The sequence below is a fragment of the Syngnathus leptorhynchus genome, chromosome 4, assembly GCF_054491065.1.
Source record: "Syngnathus leptorhynchus isolate UIUO chromosome 4, UIUO_Slep, whole genome shotgun sequence".
In the NCBI taxonomy this organism is placed as follows: Eukaryota; Metazoa; Chordata; class Actinopteri; order Syngnathiformes; family Syngnathidae; genus Syngnathus; species Syngnathus leptorhynchus.
In genome coordinates, this window is record NC_141198.1 from 15,399,214 (window position 1) to 15,420,477 (window position 21,264).

The 21,264-nt window shown below is 43.5% G+C and overlaps 3 protein-coding genes across 9 annotated transcripts in view; 1 reads left to right on the forward strand and 2 right to left on the reverse strand.

Moving 5' to 3' along the window:
* Window positions 1-3,353, reverse strand: part of prdm6 (PR domain containing 6) — a 35,088-nt gene extending 31,735 nt beyond the window's left edge. For 3 of the 6 annotated variants that reach the window (XM_085909232.1, XM_085909239.1, XM_085909231.1), the window contains exons 1-2: window positions 3,095-3,308; window positions 2,716-2,767 (exon numbers count right to left, since the gene is read on the reverse strand). The gene's annotated coding sequence lies outside the window, so the exon portion shown is untranslated. Of the gene's footprint in view, window positions 1-2,715; window positions 2,768-3,094 lie in introns of all 6 variants that reach the window. The other 3 variants (XM_085909237.1, XM_085909235.1, XM_085909238.1) reach the window with 2 other exon arrangements.
* A 5,592-nt stretch (window positions 3,354-8,945) lies between these two features.
* snx2 (sorting nexin 2) lies at window positions 8,946-17,096 on the reverse strand. The gene is made up of 14 exons (XM_085909260.1): window positions 16,954-17,096; window positions 15,481-15,556; window positions 15,104-15,264; window positions 14,948-15,011; window positions 14,673-14,858; window positions 14,533-14,611; window positions 14,351-14,426; window positions 13,158-13,271; window positions 12,985-13,078; window positions 12,665-12,870; window positions 12,356-12,499; window positions 10,688-10,768; window positions 10,540-10,611; window positions 8,946-10,111 (listed from the first exon to the last, which is right to left on the reverse strand). The coding sequence occupies exons 1-14, from the start codon at window positions 17,062-17,064 to the stop codon at window positions 10,061-10,063; spliced, it is 1,515 nt and encodes a 504-aa protein (XP_085765386.1). The 5' UTR covers window positions 17,065-17,096; the 3' UTR covers window positions 8,946-10,060.
* On the forward strand, window positions 16,759-20,665 carry rnf214 (ring finger protein 214). 2 transcript variants are annotated; one of them, XM_085909274.1, is made up of 6 exons: window positions 16,759-17,459; window positions 18,091-18,338; window positions 18,639-18,772; window positions 18,978-19,206; window positions 19,420-19,608; window positions 19,694-20,651. In XM_085909274.1, exons 1-6 carry the CDS (start codon window positions 17,411-17,413, stop codon window positions 20,249-20,251), a joined length of 1,407 nt encoding a protein of 468 aa, XP_085765400.1. In that variant the 5' UTR covers window positions 16,759-17,410; the 3' UTR covers window positions 20,252-20,651. The 2 variants fall into 2 exon arrangements, with proteins under 2 accessions (XP_085765400.1, XP_085765401.1); XM_085909275.1 differs by lacking the exon at window positions 16,759-17,459 and adding an exon at window positions 17,471-18,012 and having other exon boundaries at window positions 19,694-20,665.
* Window positions 20,666-21,264: the final 599 nt, after the last annotated feature.

A 21,264-nucleotide genomic window follows, 5' to 3' on the forward strand; every position in this document is an offset into this window, starting at 1 on the left:
GCATGCGTGAGTGACTTTTAGGGGTTTGCTTATGTTTGATGTTTAAAATGCTGGCAAATCGATACGTTCACACATGACGGGACGAGTCAGACACCAAACTAATGAACACGCGCCCGCCGAGAGAGAGAGACAGACACGACTTTGCCTCGTCTTTTCGTTTTCTCTCCTTCGATGGAGCTTCTTTTTCTTCCTTTTCTCTGATTCAATCGTGAATACACTAAACGTATTATTTGAGGGATTACAATTCAATGACAAATTTCATTTTTACTGGTGTTAACACGGAGAAAGAAATCGAAAGAAATGGGAAATATAGGAGAAAATGAGTGCAATAGATACATATGAAAACTCCAATCAACTAATAACAGCAATAAAATTGTTGCAAGAATCAAAAAGTTACCTTTAAGTATGATTTAAGAAATGCACATACACCACAATGGTCATTGTTTTTATTTTAAGTCTTTAAATGCTCTGGCGTCAATATTACGAGTAAACTCTTTTTCTTCCAACCTCCAAAAAAGCAAAATCACAAAAAGTTACTTTTACTTTACTCATTTTTTACCATGACACTTCCATGATTGTGTGTGTCTTATTTTAGTTCAGACTAAATGTCGATGACAAATCACAACCCAAGCAATGCGTGTGCGTGCGTGTGTACGTGCAGATGTGCAGCAGGTGCGTGCGTGCGGAGAAAGGATGTGTCGTGGTCGTCGGGGCTTTTAATTTGGCGGGGAGGGAGGAAGGAAGATACAGAGATGACAAATAGAACAGCAAGTGATGAACTCTTTGACAAATGAACCCAATCAGCTGAATCTATCGCGCGCCAACACACGTATACACACACACGCACAAGATGAGAAATAACTAGTTTGCGCTAATAAAGCCAACTAGCATGAGTGTGTCATAGGCCACACGCACACACATCCATCTTGTGGGGGTGGTCAGGAGGGGAGCGCCCGAGTGCACTTGGCATGAAGGGGACATTTGTTAGTTATTTGTTAGCCATGTGGCACATTCAATAGTAGTCAAAGAAGCAAGACCAAGCTGAAATCACTTTCTCTTTTTTTATGTTTTAGAATTTGGAGTACATTTTCCGAAGAACTTTATTAAAAGAAAACCTTTTTTTTTAATTGAAAATGTAACAGTCAGTGACATAAAAGGTAATACAGAACCTCCTCTGTGTTTTCTCCTTTTTTTGCTTCAAAAATTGGAGTATACTTGTAAAAAACAATTTTCTCATTTCTCATAAGATAACGTTAAGATAAAATTTCATTAACTAACAACTTTTTCTCCCAAGAAATTAAAGATTTAATACTTGGGTCTTTATTGTCCTTTTTTTTTTTCCTCTTTGTGTTGTGTTGTTGTCTGTTGCGTAACAAGCACATCCATCACTGCTAGCTGCCTGGCTAACGTTTAGCAATCAAGGTCAATTGTCTGACCTGTCTAATTAGGCCAATGCTTTTCACGTGCACACACCCGTACACACACAATTTGTCTATTACTGTTGTGTTGTTCTAAATGAAGAGCAATGTGTGTTCATCTTGAACGTGGTTCTTCGAATCAGCAAAGACGACGTGTGTGTGTGTGTCTGTGTGTGTGTGTGTGTGAAATAAATGAACGAATGAATACGTGAATTGCCATTTTCCTGTGTAACAGTGACTTACTCGCACGATTTGTTTTTCAGATCTGAACAAGGAAACAATATAGATATATACATAATAGGAAAAGAACAAATAATTGACCTTTTAATAAAAAATAGAAGGAAAAAATGTGATTTCTTTTGATGTAAAAATTATGAAAAAAATTACTTGTGGGAAAATTGTTAAAGATCAAGGACAGGAATGATTAATATATACACTATGGATACACACACACACACACACACACACACACACACACACACACACACACACACACACACACACACACACACACACACACACACACACACACACACACATTGTAGATAGGACACAGAACACAAGAGAAATCAAATGAAGTGAAGCAGATAAAGCTCTGCGCACACACACACACACACGTGCACTCATACCCACATGCACACACGGGGCAGTGATGGATTCCAGTTATTAGCCAATCAAAAAGATGGATGGCGCAAAGCGGCGGCCAATCAGCGTCATCATCAAGATGCAGTTAGCAGATAGCTTGCCGCCGCTAATCAACTTATTAAAGGTAGTGATAGCATCAGAGCCGGCGAACAAGCATGGCGGCCATGCTAGGCCGTTAACGTAGCTTCGTTTAGTTTAGCGGCGGCAGGACCTTGCAAGATTGTTAACATAGATTATCTTAGCATCAAGGCAGCACCAGGGTTGCGCTGGGTCATTAATGGCGCTTAGCTGAGCATTGGGGCCGCCAAAGATAGGTGACGTAGCTCAGCTTAGCATCAGTGATGGGACTATAGCAATGCTACATCCTTATCATAGCTTAACTTAGCATCAGTTGGGCCTCCCAAGTTATTAACGTCGTTTAGCAATGCATCGCATGGTTTCACCGCGGCCTTGCTAAATCATGAACATTACTCAGTTTAGCATCAACGGTGGAAGCAGCTGGTACTTAACTAATCTAGTGTTGGCAGGGCTTGGCAAGAGTGTTAACATAGCTAGCATTTCTAGCCTTGAAAATACTAACAAAGGAGAAAATGACACATTTCCATGCTCTTGTAACAATCTGTGGCTTTGACGTTATTAGATGAGGGCTTACCTCCAGTCTGTTGTTAGCATATTAGCATGAAGTATGAGCTCAGTGGCACCACCTGCGGGCAGAAAAGATAAATGCATCAACTCATATTCTATATCTGTGCTTTTTTTCAACTCAGGATGCTAGCTTGCTTCAGTTGTTGTTTTTGCTAACTTACGGAAATCGTCATACTAATAATCTGCTGTAGCGCTTTTTTCCACTCAGGTTGCAATGTTAGCATAAAAACATGTTAGCATGTTAACTTTTGATCACTACTAGATGCGCGAGCGCCATTTTGCGGAAGTTGTTCTTATTAGGGATAATGGAGTTGATTTAACAGATCTGTTTTTTTAACACCCATACAATCTTTCCTGCACACTGAACTCCCAGTAGGTCCACTCACCTGTGTCCCATCTTGATGATGTCACGCAGCAGGAGGTCCTGGCCGACACGGAGGTCCAGGTCTTTGGGGCAGGTGACAAGCAGCTTCGCTGGGAAAACAGCTGTCACTTCACTTCACACTGCGTGTGTGCGTGTAAATGCGTGTGTGCGTAGATTCGTGACCCCTGGGCTGTGATCAATAATAAAAGTGACAGATGGAAAAGCTGAGAGGGAATTTCTACCACTTCCTGACTTTGACTGACAGTCCAGAGGAAAGAATATCACACATCATTGTCATCCTGATAATATTTGCCTTTTCATTCATAGTACCCATCTAGTAGCAATAACAAGAAGCAAATTCCAAAGCAGAATTTTTCATTCAGATTTTTCATCTTATTTTTCTTTAATTTATTAAGATTGTTCTCTACAAAACATTACTTTATTTTTAAAAATATACAAAATTAATTTGCAAATTTGGATTTGTGGAATCAAAAATGTTATTTATTCTTAAAAGAGAAAAATAATTACTTAATGGTTTAAAATAAAACTCTTGTAATATAATTTCAATACATGGGTGGACCTGGAAGGGTGTCTGGGGCCCCCAAAGCCCCCCCTGAAATTGCTAATGAAGACCCTTGGTGCGTGTGGCTGAGAGTTCAAAGGTGAGAGATCACCACTTCAGACAGAGATGAATGAACATACAATCGCTAGCGCTATTTTCATGTTAGCATATTAGCGTAAAATGCTGCTAGGAATATTATAATTATAATTACTTCTAGTGAATTCTATCTTCAAGTCTACGGTTTTACCTTTCTTGGTTATTTCTAAAAATAGTCCATGCCCCGCTTAACCCCATCCCATTCGATGTTTCCCGACCGGACCCCCAGGTACCTCAATCCTATCCCAGCATACATCACTGTCAAGATAAATGTGAGGTCATCAATTCCAGAACCAAAAGCGTTGTTACGATACGCACACATAAGGCCTATCATGCTACGTTAACATAAGCTAAGCAGTCCCATAAAGACGGCGGAACGGCGCAGCCATGATTGATGAACTGACAACCGATGTGTACGTTTTGGATGGTTTGTTTTCAAGTTTGAAACCGATTCATCTTTATTTATTTTTTTTAAACACCAAATCTGGCATTTGAACAGAGATGTGAATACTTTTTATATTCAGTTTTTGTTTTTTTCTATTGTGCCGACAAAAAGCGACTACTTTCGTGGTCACCCCCAGGCATTCCCCTCGGCCCGACTAATGCAAAGGTGTCACAAGCTAATGAAGTCGCCGTTGGTCAGCCTCTTAGTAGAACGATGCCTCCCCCCCTCTTCGGCCCCCTCTTAACTTGATGCACTGACGCAACCTTCCCCATCAAATTTTTCCGTCTCAGTCGGGATGTTGATGTATCGTGCGTTAACAATTAAAAAACATCTTAGCAATAGCAACCATGTTAGCATTGGATTTTGGTTACAATCGGATAATGTTCTCTTATTTTTGGGGGGTTCTGGTCCATTTTCTTTGGTTGCAAGTTTTTATTACTTTTTATATTTTCAGAATAGACTGCTGGTCTTTTGATGACAAACAGCACTTTTCTGTCTTCTGATTGGTTGGTCTGCGAAAAACTGTGGCAATCTGCACACATTACTACATTTAGAATATCTGGTATGATTTTCTTGGTTTTAGTTGACTCTTTTTTTTAGTTTTGGATGTGTTATTAGCTGAATATCGATTGTAAACTACTCCACATTATTTACATGGCACAACTGCGAGCTGTTATACCGCCTTTTTCCAAGCACGAGATGCAAGGCCCACACCGTTGGCATCCAATCATGAGTCTTCTCCTTTTGTCTTCTCCAGATGTCTTGGAGGGAATCTGCCGTTCATAATTACGCCACACGGCAGGCCGGCGTAAAAGTACATTTTGGTCGTGGCGAGGTGGAGGAGGAGGCGGCGATCCATTTATTGACGAGCCGTCAGCTAGCGGCGCGTCAGCTAGCAGTGGAGCGGCATCCGGCGCAAAGTGTGCCTGATGTTGGGTGACATCTCCACAGGAAGAGGCGCAGCTTAACCTTTTCTCTTGATGACTTGAATCAAAATGTAAATGCGTCCGGCCTCATCGATTGCCGCCGCCGCTGACGGGAATTACCCAGAGTTCACCTCTCGTGCTAACGGCCCGCGCGGCGTTAATGACTTTAAAGTTGCCACTAAATGAAAATAGGGGGGGAGCTGATGAAGCAAAACAAATGCTAAAAACAACTCGTCAACAATCAGCAGTTAGCTCGTAGCTATTCAGCTACCGATGCCACCGACATGCACACAATTAACATGTTCACCAGAGTCATTAGCATTTTGCTTGTTAGCATGTTCACCAGCGCTACTTGACGATGCGAAAAGAAAGACTAATTGTAAAAAAAATAAAGGACTCATTGCCTTTGGGTTTTCTGTACTCAAGAGGCATCTCGTTTATATATTAGCATAGAAACTGTTAGCATTTCAGCAGCCATTACATACAACATTAACAATGTCAAATTTAATGCTTACACCTACTAACACATAAACAAGCTGATACTGGACAGTTCATACACTTTTTTTTCCTTTTTTTTTGGATGTAGTGGTTCACTGCCCCTTATGAGGCAAACTGACATTGAAACACAAACATTGAAAAACAAATATTTGAAGCAACCAACCAGCTAACTCACTCACTAACACGAGACAAACTAAACAAACGGCTGAGCATAAAAAAAACTAACTAATGTGGTTAAAACGTATTTCTTTCTAAAGTTAACCCTTTCCATTTTTTTCAATTTTAATGTCTGCCAGATGACATCATTTATATATTTCTGGACAAGGGTGCAAATTTTTATCTATTTTGTTTGAGTGTTTCAAGTGGAATATTTTGCAAAGAGTTAGTAAAATCTAACAAAGTCTAAGGCTTAGCTAAGGAGACACCGTATCAGTTCGTTAGCTTTTCCAGGCACGGCGCAGCGCAGAAGGTGAAAGTAGGTTTTTTTTTTTTTTTGCATTGTTGTTTTTTGTTTTTTCTTTCACGCTGTCAGACTTCATGAAAGCTCCATCAGCCGTGACGCCGACCAACCGACTCAGCAGCGCCGCCCGCGTATTGGCACGTGTCAGCGCGCCGCCATGGATTTATGTATGCAAATGTCGACGCTCGATGCCGTCTGACAACGGCGCAGATCTATGAGCCCTCGCCAAGGCCAACGAGAGCGAGAAGAGGACGGTCGAGGAGAAGACGAAGATCGAGGCCTGCATGCTTCTCGTCCCGTGGTCGGGAGAAAAAAAAAGTGGATATGAGCAGAAAAATGATGCCCCGCAAAAACCTGTCAAGCAGACGGCCAATCAGCACAGCGGAGGCTGCAGGCTGGCCTCTGATTGGACGAGAGACAAGGAGGACGTTACTCAGACCAATTATTAGCCAACTGCAAAAGTTCCTCAAAGGTTTTTTTTTATTTAACGTTAGGCCTTAACGGTGGCATTAAAACTAAAAAGTTGCTTGAATAAAAGTGTGGTTTTTTGATCTGACGACAAAAATAATTTACGATCTTAGTCATTTTGATTTGATCTGTTGTCGGGAATGATGACACTTAGAAGCGGTTATAATTCCACAATTTAATATTACCTAATGACAGTTTTGCCAACTTTGCAATTTTTGTTAACGCGCCGTTATAGTCAACGTCACAAAAAAGGCCGACGAAGCAAGGAGGGGGGGGGGGCGTGTCTCGGCATACCGGAGCCTGTCGTGGAGACGTCGGTACGCGCCCGTCGCCGTGTCACCAGCCTCCGCCCCCTGGGGAGGGAGCCGCCCGTCAAACGTAAAGGTTGCGCCTACTTTGCATAATCGTTAACGCGGCGACAGGAAGTCGTTGCGGAAACAATCAATGTTGTTTTAAGAGATTACACCCAAAAAAAACAAAGAGGTTCAACAACATCCGCACCGCGACGATGACAACCATTTAAACAAATTTGGCGTTAACATGTAAATTTCTTTGATTTTTTTTTTTGTTGCGTGAGATGTTTTACGCCATTTTTAGCATTTTTGAATACAGCTTTTATTTCTAAGCAATCTTTGACTTATTTGTACGTTTATCATGAAGGATAACATCTAACACGTGATTGGTCAGTCGCTCATTAATGAGGCACAAAGTTATTACGCAGCAAAGGCGAATGACACGAGGTCAAAATATATTCCGGGTAAAAATAATACATTGTGTGCGGAGGAAAGCGTTTGCGTGTGTTTCACGTCGGGGAGATAAGTCAGGAAACGGATGACTGTTATTGGCCGGCCGGCTCTTATCTCCCCGCTTCCCACTTTTCATAGAAATTTGCTCAAGACGACAACGATGACTTGTTGTGTTTTGTGTTCTCATGTTTCCCGTTGCCACCGAGCACTTGTTCTTTGTTTACTTGACGGCCTACTTAAAGAACCTCGAGTAGACTTACAGCACTGCATCCCAAGTACACAACCTGAAGGCCACTAAAAAACCTTCGAACCTTGGACCCTGATGCACACCTAAAGGCAATAACGAAAATATCTCAAAGGACCTGAGAGTCTGAAGGACATTGAGAGACCCGGCGCCTTAGCAATCAAAGACTCCCAATGAAGAAGATGAACAAGTACATTGGATCCTTAGTACTACAGTACTTTAGAACCTGTGAGTTGCTTCAACTTTAGTACCTTGAAAGTACACGTGAAGGACACTTAAAAACCTTTGAACGCATACGTGACAAGACCGGCACGGTATACTTAGAGACCACCAACTTAGAAACTGAAATATTCTTACAGACCGGAAAAGTTCAAACCCCAAGTACTAAAAAATGTTCATGTCCCGACTTAGTGCACACACATACGTGTGTACGCGTGACTGTCAGTGTCGTGCATGACAAACTGGTCCAATTTCAACGTGGTGGTCTTCTGAGATTTGTCTCCCCCCCCCCCCTTTTCTGTTTTAGCCCGTGTCAGATGTGGATATCGGGTGGGGGAGGGGCAGACGAGGTGGGGTGGGGGGGGGGTCTAGAGTGTGTGTGTGTGTTTGTGTGTGTGAAGGGGGGTGGGTGCACTCGAGGTGGTTAAGGGGGTCCCTCAGTGACAGAGCAGAAATAATTAAAGTTGTTGTTTCTTATCAGCTGCTGGGGGCTCTTGATCATTTCGAGGGGGAGGGGGGGGGGGGATCTGTATGGGGGTTTGTGCTGCATCAGCTAATATGATAACAAAGTGATAACAAAATGAACAAGGACATAACACCGACATCATCATCATCATCTTCCTCCTAATCATCATCATGCCGCCGCCGCCGCCGGCTTACGCAACACAAAGTGAGAACATGAAAATGTGGCACACGCAAACGCAGGCCAAGATAACACGGGGCGGGGGGCAGAGGTTTGTACGCAGACATTGGCATCAGGACATTTGTGTCAGTCTGTGAGAGCTAACCAGTAGCTGGAGTGATAGCTACAGGATCATAGTTTCATCATCATCGTCTGTTTTATTTTTTTATTTCTCCCCGAAAATGTTAGCAAAGTTAGCATGTTACATGAAAAGCCTCTGAGGAAACAAAACTCAAGTTGTTCTGTTTATGTCGCATGATTTTGTTGTGAAAAACAAAAAAATGTGAGGTCATGAAGCCGCTTACGAAAAAAAACATCATCATCTACGTGAAAATCTCGGAACGAAATGGGAAAGCAATTATTAGAAAATAGACACAATGTCCTCAGTTACTTTAAAACAATGCAATACCATCAGTTTGGTCACTTTAGCAGTTAGCATGCTAGCTGTAATCTCGAATGTAAAGCAAAGGCAAAATGTGAAGTACCCAAAAAGAGTTTTAGCGTTCAGATGAGTTCAAGTCAAGTGATGAGGATAAATTCTTTATTTTCATCACATCCAAATGTCTTAACAGTAAAGTTACAAAATATGAAAAAAATTGGCAAAAATAAAGACAAATGCTGAAATCAAGTTCAATTAAGGAAGAAAAAAATAATAAATTAAAACAACAAATCTACAAATCTATTTATGAGTGACCCTTCTAGCTAGTCGCTAGCTAGCATTGCATTTAAGTGGTTTACATTGAAAAAGTAACAAAACATTCTACAGTAGTGATTTTTGGCAAGTAATGGCCACTTTCCTCACTTCATATTTTGGTGAGTGGTGACAATTAACTAGCATGGTACGCTTAGCTGCTCTGAAAAGAAAATAATTCTTGATTAATATGTGATGTGGCGGTAGCAAAAATTGACCTAGCACGTCACATGTGACTCGCACTTGATTTTTTTCGTGCGTTGTTAATGATTAGCTTACCAGCTTGCGAGTTAACAGGAAAATTTGAAAAACTTATTTTCAAATCAAATAACATCACAAAGAAAAATCTGCACCAAAATAGGATGGACAACAATTTAAGATATTGAAATGCTCTTCACACTAGCTAGCGGCTCGTTAGCATACCATTTGAGTGGTTAAGCAAAGTGAAAAAATTAAGTAGTCGACGCTTTTTCACGTTTTTATGAAAATTATTCTGGTTTCACATTTTGGTGGAAATAAATTAGTATTTTGTTGATTAGCTTAGTTGCTCGCAAAAGACAATAATATCGGAGAAAAGTACAAGCTACATATATAATTCAGATTTTTGTTGTTGATAGTGTTAGCATAAAGTTAGCCGGTAAGTTAAACTTCAAAAATAAATGATTGTAAACATTGAATGCGTTTTAAAATTAGTGTGATAATTTGAGCAATTCAAGAGTGAGCCTATTTCAAATCTTTGATGTAAATTTTTTTTGCCACTTAACAAGACACGAAGGTTTGGTGAAAGGCCAAAAGCTGACAGATTCATGAAAAACAAAGTGGAGGTCGTTCAAGTGTCGTGAGGGGGGGGGGGAGCTGCGCCCCGGTCGGGTGATGAAGAAGAAAAAGAGGAGGAGTAAGAGTTCCGAGAGTCCTCGTTAAGGAAAGGAGGCCAGATGCATTGTGGGCGGTTTATGAGATGGCTTTGGCCTCTGGTAAGAACGCTTCCCAGTACTTTATCAGCTGTTCACAAACACGCAAATATGAATATAATTATCATCATAATACAGTTGTATAAAAACGACATATTTTTTTCAATAAACATAACGCAAAGTAATACATTTTTGTACAAAAAATGCAAAGTGCTTCAAAACATATTTTGTAGACAAAAAGTGCTTTATAATTTTATCGATAGATATAAAAATGCAATGAGGAAATTTTAATATATTTTATAGACATATATGTACTAAAACCTGTTTGAATATACTTTTAGAGGTATGAAAGGGTAATGAAAAATGTATCAATGTATTTCAACAGAAATAAGTAATAAAATCTGCTATCAAATATTTCTACACAAAGTGAAAAAAAAACAAAAAACTATATGTTTAATTTTCAACCGGAAAAATAGTGCACTAAAATGTGTATTACATTTATGGTATTACATTTGTTACCTGTTGTTGCGTGAGCGCGAGGGCTTCCAAATATTTGGTGATAATGTTCTTGAAGTCATTGACGCGCTCCTTCTGCAATTACCAAAACAACACCGAGGTTGTTTACAAATGCAGAAGTCAGCCGCATTGTTTTTTTTTGCAGGCTTACCTCGAAGCGACTCACTTCCCGGCGGATGATTCTGGAAATTTGCTCAAATTCTCGTTCACAGTGCTGGACTTTGCCCTCCAACTGCAACACAGGAACGTTAGCGACGTTAGCCACAACAAGAGTTATAAAGCCTCGAGGAAAAGTGAGTGTGTTTTAACACAAGTAGTGGTGCGCCGGCTCCCTCCAATGGTGCAAGAAAGAATCACTGCTAAAGAACACTTCTGTTGTATTTCACTTCTTAGTAGAATAGAAATCTAGGCTAGTGAGCGTTTCTCCTTGACCATTCACCTCACAGTTTGCTATATAAAGGTACTGATTAGACACAGGAGTGCCTTTGGCTGTCCGCAACAAAAGGCCACTCCAAACTGCTATTTTGGCTCATTTAGGTGGAAGTACAAAAAAAAAAAAAAACCTGTTTATCAGGAGTCCAGCAGAGGTCCAAAGTTGACACAATTACGCAAATATATAAATAAATAAAGCGCCAATGAATGGCATGTAACCACTTATTAGCATTTGTGAAATGATGTGTGATGAAGCGCATGCATGTATAAATTGTCGGTTGTCATGTGTCACGTGACAAAAAAAGAAAAATCTTCACTCATGTTACCTGAGGCAAAAATGACAAATAATATAAAACTGATAACATACTAAAAATAATGAAAGTTTTATAAAAAAAATATAAAGGAATGTGATCATATAAGAATAATAACCAGATTAAAATGTAATCTAAAAAATATGATATATGTAGGACCCCCAATAAAATTCAAATAAATGTAGGATGAAAAGGATGCTAAAAAAACAACGAGAACGTCAAGTAGGGCGGAGCTTAGAGTCCTACCTCTTCAATTTCCTGGAGCAGCGAGGCATGATGGGGGGGAAAAAAATTCAAGCAAATTTCAAAAAGTAAAACTCATAATCAGTGCCTCCAAAACTGCTGAAAATAAAATAATGCATGTTTTCATTCATTGTCTCTCAATGAAATTGATTTTGAAATGAAAACTGAAATTTGAGCCCTTGCTTTTGTGGCTGCAGACACTATGCTAACTAAAACAAAGCAATATTACAATTGTTACACATCACAACTCAAGACTTTTTTTTTTAAATGAAGGGCAAAAAAAAATCTTAGCAGTGTGTGCGTGCACATTCTCATGTGTGTGTGTGCGCGTTGTGTGTAGTCGCTGGTGTGTCCATGCGTAGTAAATAAAAGCTTGTTGCAACTCTACTGCCAAACATTGACTTCTGACAGCAACAACATCAACCCCCCCCCCCCCGGCTCCTCTGTTAACTGTAGACCCCCGACAGTGCGTGCGCTTTCTGACAGACGCCTCGCAGGCTGAATTTGTGGGCTGACGGGCTAATAAAAGTCTTTTTTCTTCTTCGTTTGGTAAAATTCCTCAGCCGCAAAAACAAAAAACTTTTCACTTGAGTGAGTAGCAAAGGTGCGTTTGTTTCATCGCGCTGGACGTGGCAGGCGGACGACTCTGGCGCAAGTGAGAAGCTCGCCTTGCCTCTTTGATGTTGCCAGTTCTTCATCTTGGCTGTTGCAGTGTAATGAGCTCGTCTTTGATTTGCATATCTAATTTATTTTATAATATTGACACGTGTACTATGTGATCAATAATGGTGTGTTAAAAGTTTCCTTTTTGACGTCACCTGTTGTCTTCTTACCTCTTTGATGTCGTCTTTGGCCTGCTGCAACTTGTCGGATTTGTTTGAAAACTGCAGTTTGACTTCGGCCTCTCGTTTCTTCTGCAGGAGCAGTTGAGTGTCCTGCCACCTCTGCCAGGCTTTCACGCGCTGCTCAAACACGCCCTGCGCACGCAGACAGCACGTTATCATGTATCGTACACGTCTTACGGTGAACCGCCTGATATAGCGCGCCTTTTCCTTCCCGACCCATTGTATCGCAATAAAGAAATCATTTCTCAAGTTTTTTTTTCTTCAATGTGCACTTTAGCAAAGGTGTCAGTGACGCACCTTAACAGCTGCGAGGAGGCGCACGTAGTCTCCGAGCAGCTCGGCCAGGAAGTAGAAGTCAGCGGTGGCCTGCTGCTGGTACTGCTGCTCTATCTTCTCCTCCACCTCAGCCAGCTGAGACAAAGCTCGGGATAGCGCCGTGTGGTCCTCGCTGTTGCCCAGCATGGCCGCCGACTTGGCGAACTGTGCCGTGCTCTGGGACAACTCTGCGCATGTGCACAATTATTCACGAGGTCATCGACAAGCACGCAAACACATTTATATTCACGTACTGTACGTGTGTAGGTCTATTTTTCTAACGCACGCTTCCGTTTACGTACCTTTCCTGTGACACACGAGCGACTCCACGCTGACGTGAAGTTTCCTCAATTGTGCGTCGAGGTTCTCAAAATGTTGCTGCTTCTCCTCGAACCACTGAGGCAAACGCGCGCGTCACAGTCGCAAGGTTACAAACCCACCGATCGGCATCCCCGCTTCCCACGGAGCAACTCACAGTGTCCGACTCGTTCATCTTGATGGTCATCTTGTTGACGGCGTCAGCCGCCTTGTTGACCATCCTGAGGAGGCCGGCGCCGCTCAGAGCCTGCGTGTTGACGGCCCGCGGCAACTGGAACACGCAAAACAGACAATCATCAAAGACGCCCTTTTTCTGTGGCTTGCTGTTCGGTGCAGGGGAGTTGAAGGGAATCGTAGTGGAGGAACGGGAAGGGGATGCAATGAGGATATTGAAATCCATGACTCGTGGCTGTCCGACAACTCATTTACAGGGCATGCGGCGTGAAAGGGGTCGAAGGTCGAACCAGAACTTGACAAGATGTAGACAGGACAGAGGCAACACCATACTAGGTTTGCAGCTATCAAATACTTTTTTTTTTTTTAAATCAAATTTTCTTGTGATGACTCCATCGGTTAATTGGATAAAATGGAATTTTGCAACAAAAAAAATGTAACATTAAAATTTGTTTCAAAATTAATTTTTATCTTGTGTTAATGAACCGATTTGTGAGACATCCGTGTGTGTGTTTAACGCATACAAGTGATGCTAACGCAACGGCATGACGGCGCCCCCTAATGGAGAAAGCCGGCAACGTGTCGGTCTTTGATAACACAAAACGACTCGTGACGTTTGTTTCTCCCCATTTAATTAGCCGCCGCTGTCTCGCTTTCGACACAATCACTTTGTCGCCAACCTCCCGAGCCAACATAACACCCTCTTTAATTCCCGTCATTCTGCACCCCACCCTCAAAGCGATTGGAACGTCGTCCGCATTCCAGATTAAATCCGAGCGTCAGCGTGAGAGCTCATTTTTCTTCATTTCGGAAAAGTTTACTTTCGCATTTGGTGGTCCTGCCCCAACCCCCCCCTCAAAACCATTTAAGCGGAGGCAGGGTCTCAGGGGTCCTCGTTGATGGAGGCTAAATGAAAGGGGGGGGGTAAAGTGGAGGGGAGCAGGGGGTGGGCTATGGGTTGGGGACCACGGGGTGCTTTTCATTTATAACCCCCCTCCTGGTTGCGTTTCATTAAGTGGGCCGGACGGGACGCCGCGCTCGCTCAAGCGTCCCACAATTCATCTGTTAAGTCGCTGACAGACCGCCATTTATTTCGTAGACCGCGCCCCCAAGCACACCAGCCTGGTCCCAGAAGGCATCTCGGTGTGGGGTGTGTTGTTTGGTTTGTTGATTTACCTCGGAACTCTCCAGAAACTGCACGAGGTCGGGATCCTTGAGCAGGACGGGATGCTGCACCGTGCGCATCAGGTACCTGCGCCACAACGTGACAAAACTCTGTGAGCCAAAACTAGCTCATTCTGTGAACACCCAAAACTCAGCAGCAACAACAACAAATTGGACATGTGACATCATCATACCTCTCCAAAGCCAACCTTCTCTTCTCCACAAACTCATTTGACGATTGGTCCTCCTTCCCGACCTTCACCTTGGTCATTCCTACATGACATGCATCATACATGACCGTGGTCAACAGGTTTGTGTTACCATAGCAACATACCCACAATGCTCTTCTCCGGAGCGGGAGGCACGATGTAGCCCACGTGCATGTACTTGGACGCCAGCTTCCCGTGAAGGCCCAGGAAGTCGCTGAAGCGACGCTTGACAGAGAACTCGGGAAGCCTAAACAACGACGATGACGCCTTGGTGGACACCTTGTAGGCCATGTACGCGTTCATGCCGTCGCCTGGGAACAGCAAAACCGAGCGAGTCTTGCGAGCCAACTGAGGTGAGGACGTTTGAGGAGAGGATGTTGAGTGACGAGGGCCGACTCACCGACTTTCTCGGGGTCCGACACAGAGATGGAAATGTCCAATGTGTCGCTGGACTCTTCTTCTAGCTGAAGATACAGTAACACACATGAGTGTTTTTGTGTACATGTGAACGTGTGTGTGTGTGTATATATGCAAAGGAATGTGTACGTTTGTTTACCTCATCGAAGGAAGAGTGTGTAAACATGTCGTTGTGGGCGTGTCCTAAGCGCGGCGTGAGGACGGAGGTGGGCGGCGTGATGGGGGTGATGGCGGGCGACGGGCCGTCCGACAGCAATACGTCTCTCTCCGGGCTGTCCAGTGACACTTCCTCTGTGGCTTCTACCACGCGCGCACACGAGACAAAATGGCGGCCGATGTGTTTATATTAAAAAGCCAAACATTCGGTAGCGCTTGTTGAAATGAATCTCCTTTCAAGTCATTTATATGGTAAATATTGATTTGACAGCCAAATAAATGGAGTTACAAGCTTGGTCACAAAGCAAATAAAAGAAAAGTCCCGGCACCACTCTATGACATCATCCAGTAAGCACCTACCTGCAAACAGATCGTCTGCGTCATCGTCAAAGTCAAGCTTGGGCCCGTTGGACTTCCCACTGCTCGGGTACACTTCCTGAGGCGGGACGGACAGACAGCAAGTGACACAGGGGACAACAAGTCAAATTGGAGTAGATGCTTGTTCAAAGCACCTGATGCGTGTCTGAGGGCACATGCAAACGTCACACGGCGGTTAGCGTCTTTCAATATTGACACAAGTGAGGAGCCGCAGTAACTCGTCACACTCAAATCCGTCTTTTGCTGTCACTTTGACAGGCAAAGTAGGTGCAAAAAATAAGAAACCAGACTTTGAGACGCCCCAAAAGAAGAATATGTCTAGAAAAATGGAGACATCTTAACTGACTTTTTAACAGAATTAGTTACTCGAGTCAATCCGACAATTGATCCAAAACGTTACTTGAGTAAACACCAACCTGCAACATCTTAAGCTTGCTCTTCTTATTCTAACTATCAAGCTAACTTTCCAATAACTCGTACTTCACATCCTCTGCTCAGTGGGAACAACAGTCAATATGAGTTGGGGACCTTCTCTGCCTCTTCGTCTTGCTCCTAATGACACCGCATGTCTTCTAGTGGCGCTCAGTGCTGCTTAGCCTGATGTGGTTAAATGAGGTAACTACACTCGAGGGTCAAAGCGTGCAAATGCTTTATTCAGACTTGTCTGAAAATTGTACCAACTCATTAATATAATAATGGTTTAAAAGTGTTGGATATTCCCCGCAATAGCAGCATATTTTGTTTAAATAAAGAGGAAGAAATGACAACGAGGTTCCATAGGTCTGACTCAACACATATCTGCTCAACAGGAAGACTCATCAGCGGTAAAGAATTTCAAGTGCTGACCAGACAAAAAAAAAGTTAAACAAAGGAGTGAACTGTCAATCCAAACCAGTGTTACACAACCTATTTTGACCAAAGAAAAATGTCACAAAAGTGTGGAAGAAGCGGTTAATTGTGTGCTTTCTGTCACCCAGTGGATGGGCATTATATGGTTCTGACTTTCAATATGTCACTGGCATTGATAAGATTACAAGGTTCAAACAAACCGAATCACATTTAAGTCAATACAAATAAGTGTTTTCGTGGTTTATTACAAGTCGACACAAGAAAATCTTGAGATGTTTACAGATAATATAGTAGAAAAACTGTGCTTGTGTTTTTGTTTTTTTCCCCAGTGTCCGTGAACGCTCCATCCTCACCTGCGTGCCTGTCACCTGACGCGTGCACGCGCACCTAAGGATCCGATGTATTCGCATATGAACCCTCGGCAGCTTCCGTAGTTACATTTAACTCCAAAATACAAGGAGTTACAAAAAATAAATTGCTTTTGATTAAAAGGATGGACACATCAGCATAGTCCATCAAAGCCAGTTAAGTAATGATTAACGGCTCTCTTCCTCTGTCCACTGCTAGCTTGAAAAGCCAGCCCAGCCCTCTTCCATCAGGACTCACCTCGCGAGGGCCGCCCGCCAGCTCCAGGAACAGGTCCTCGGTGTCCTCCAGCTCCTGGAAATCGCTGTGGTTCAGCGGAGGGTCCCTGGCTGTGGCCGCCATAGACTGCATTAGTGGTTGCGGGGTGATTTGCGCGGAGGCAACAAACGTAGCACGCCCAATGACGGCTAACTGCTACAGCCAGGAGCTAACCTCCGCGGCGGGTGACTGACAATCGGGAGGGGCGGGGCAGAGGAGTCAGGTGGTGTGCCCAGCGTGGTAATGTGACCGGAAGTAACTTCGCCAGCAAGAATGTGCTAAAGATGAATCATTAGCCGAGTTACTCAAAAGCGGGCGATATAATGTTATTTTAAAGAACTGATCAGTCCAACTTGTCGTAACTAGTCGCGTGAGTAAATACTTCTGTCCGGTCCAGGAAAGCAGACGATTTTTAGTTTCGCGCTGTCAGAATAGATACATGGAAACCGTCAAGGATCGAGTGCTGTTTGAAAATGAAACCACGGAAGGTAACGTTTTTATGTCACTACGTTTCTAACAAAACAAAAACTTGACAATCGTAATTTATCATCATCGGTAAAAGCGTGTTGCTGCCACGCGAGGCGGGAGAAAAAGTTCAAGGTTTGGTTGTCTCGTGAGAAGTTTCACTTTATAACGTGTAAGTTACCACATAAGTTAGCCTTCTGTATTTGCCGAAACAAAACGAGGCAACTCCTTCCAGTTCAGGTCACTGGCAGAGCACTCGTGAAGACTGGCCGTGTTTTTGTGTCTTTTAAAAATCTTTTTTAAACACGTGGGTTTACTTTTTGGGGTTAGTAATTTAGTTTAACTTCATTATAGTTAGACAGAAACCCACCAGTGTGAACTGGAATTCAAATTTAATCAGTGTTCAACTTCAAAAGTTTTAACATGATAATCACGTCACATTAAACGGTGAAATTAATCGTTTTAATGTTATATTGATTTTTTTCTGACGTGTGTGTGTGTGTGTGTGGGGGGGGGGGGTTCCCTTCCAGAATCTAACCTGCAAGAACCCATGTGACAAACACAAACTAATCACCAGTCAGTTAATGCTACATGCTAACAGTAATTAAAGCCTGGGTGTGTCAGGCTAAATGCTAAGACGTTCTCTCTCAACAGACATCATTGGGCATGAGAAGTCGGTACAGACAGATGGCGTCGCATCGGACATCATCACATTGGCTGACGCCGGCGTCAACGTAGCAGACGACTGGGAGGAGCAGGTGGCGACCATGTTAGAGTGCGGTGACGCGCTCGAAGAGCAGCACAGCAACCTGGTCAAGCAGTGGCAGCGCGAGGATGCTGAGCGACAAAAGTACACAGCACAGCTGCAAAAGACGAAGGCTGAGACCACCCTGCAGCATCAGGTTGGTGGCTAAATGCTACACGCTAAGACACACTGGCAGTCACCAGATGGAATTCTATGTGCCAAGTCCAGCTAAACAGCGATAACAACAGTCTCAATTAAATGCTATGGATGGATATAAGCTATAAAGCTAAAGAAGATAAAAGATATATGCCAGACACTGGCAAAGTGCTACATTCTAACAGTCACTAAACACATGGTAAGTGCTAACTCAGGGTAAACACTAGGAGTTACTAAAATCAGCTCAACACTCCAGTCAGTAGTTAAATGCTAAGACAAGCAAAACTCTTTGTCTGTGCAGGTTCTGCTAGAGAAGCTTGACACGCTGCGGGTGAAGCTGCAGCTCAACAACTCCAAAAGCACGCGCAAGAACTTCTTGTCCAAGAAGCAAGAAGCCTGTGCTGAGAAAAGCCGTGCAGAGGACGATAGGGACAGGCACGTGTTAAGATTATGAGCTGCCAACCCCTGAACACTAACAAAAGCTAAATAGTAACCTCTGCTAAAAACAGCAAGTCACCTAAGTGCTAAATGCTAACATAAGCTAAACGTCGGGAATCACTGGCTAAATATTAACAAGATGCTAAATTGCTAGATAAACAAGATGTATGCTATAGTGACAAACAAGCTTTGCTGCCTGCAGGCTGTCCAAGGATCTGCAGGAGAGCGCTGCTAAGCTAGCTGCTCAAACGCGGGAGCTAGATGAGGAGCAGCGACGCTGTCAGGAAGAGCTGGACGAACTGAAGGAGGAGATGGACAGAATAAGGCAGGAGGCCAAAGACGCTGAGAGCCACGCCTTGCAAGACCAGGTCAACGCTGTGGAGGCACAGAGAGACGTCGCCATGGAGCATATACAGGCCTGGCTCGCAGAGGTACCACGTATCGGGAAACCATCATGAGCTAAATGCTAACGTGGGAAAGATACTGGCAGTCATTAGCTAAATTCATGAAACACTGGCAAGTCACGAGTCATCGGCCAAATGCTACATGCAAACACAATTAGCAATTGAGGTCGATGAATGACTGCTACATGCTTAACAACGCGAGTTAGCGACCAGACACGAACATGCTTGAACATGTTTCAGGTGTCCGAGTACGTGTTGTCACTTCGACAACAGGAGAAGGCTAGCTGGGCAACCAAGGAAGCAGCAGTGCGAAGGAACCAGGCAGAGCTGGAAAAGCGCTTTGAGGAGGTCCTGGCACAGTTGCAGGAAGGACGAGAGTTGGAGTCTCTCCCGCGCATCAACGTACCCGCACTGCCTCACATACCAAAAGTAGCGTCACGCACATTTCCCCAACCGCAACCAATCTTAATGATAGTTTTTGTTAACTCATTTGTCCCGTCCCCCCCCCCTCTAGGCGGAGTTGAAGTTCAGACAGATGATAACATCACTAAATCCTATGCCACCACCCCAGCGAATGCCTCAGTACCGCATGCCACCGCCCCCTCAGCCTCACCCGCGCCATTACCCACTCCACCCGCAGCGCCCTCCACCGTCCCACGCCAGATCGACCCCGCCTCTCAGCCACTCCCCAACGCCGCCCGCCAACCCGGTTGCCCCGTCAACGCCGGCCGCCACTTCTTCCAGCCGCTTGGACGAGGTCCTTGACAAGCTGGGGACACGTTTCCCACAATGCAGCAGGGCGGAGCTGACGTCTCTTCTGCAGCAAGTGAAAAGCGCCCGCGGGACCCTGGCAGGAATGTCAGTAGAGCAATTGGGCGATCAAGTGGGCCTGGCGCTGGCACAGACAGCCCAAGGCGCCGGGTCCCACAAATTGTGCATGATGTGCCAGAAGGCGGTAGATTTCAAAAGCCGCCAACTGTTTCCTTGCTCTCACACCATTCACAAGGACTGCATCCGCAACTGGATCCAGACCAGCGGGAACAACTTGTGCCCCTTCTGTCCCACTAGGTGAGTGTGTTAACGCTTATTATCTTAGCATCATCTCAATATTTCTTGGAAGACTTTTTGTTCAATAGTCAAATCAATTTTGATGTTTGTTCCCCATTAAAATCATTTTAAGATAATGTATTTGTGTTGTTTTTGTAGCAAAGCTAGCTTTAGCGTATGCTATTATAGGGTTTTAGCTTTTGTTAGCGTTAAATTTGTGTGGTGCCCCAAATGTTAGGATTATCTTATGTTAGGATTTAGCTAGCACAGGGATCTTTCTTCATTCTGCTGTGGCTCTGTGTTTTTGGAAAACATTTTCAATCCATTTTTACTTCGGTTTATTTTTCACATGTAATTCTTACTTTGAAGATTATGGTGATGGAACATTTCTTTATTCGATTAAAATATGTCGCAGCCATTCATTAAGTAGCTCTCAAATGTTTAACTTCTGTTGTCATTTTGCCTGGATTCACACTTAATTTTATATCAGGATTCAGCATCTTGCCCGTGTGATTCCCAGTGTTTGATTTGTTAGCATGTGTGGCTGGTAAATAATAGCGTCTCGAGTCATTAAGTGCTCAATTTAACCTGTGGCTTCCCATGGCTAATCTTACGTTAGTATTTAGCAGGGGAAACCCAATGCTTGGTTTACGTCAACATTTATCCAATGTTAATCTTATGTTAGGATGTCTTATTTAGCCACAGACTAAATTCCCAGAGTGTAGCCAATGTTAGGTGTCACGCATTAGCGAATGCTATCACCAAACTCAACGATGGGCATAAAAATATATTTTTAAAAAACGTAGGCCTTCGACTGAAATTTTCCCACTAGCTTAACGCCGTCTCAGAGTTGCAGCGGTCGATGTGGCGAGAACGGGTGTATCTTAGCGTAGCTTTGTGGTGTCCTGCGGGAGCGGCGTACAAACACACTAACAAGGTGTTCTCATGCTCGCCGTCAACCGCAATCGACCGCATGACGCGACACCCCACAGACCCCATCCCTAAAGGCTGCCGCCCAGCAAAAAAACAAAAAAAACG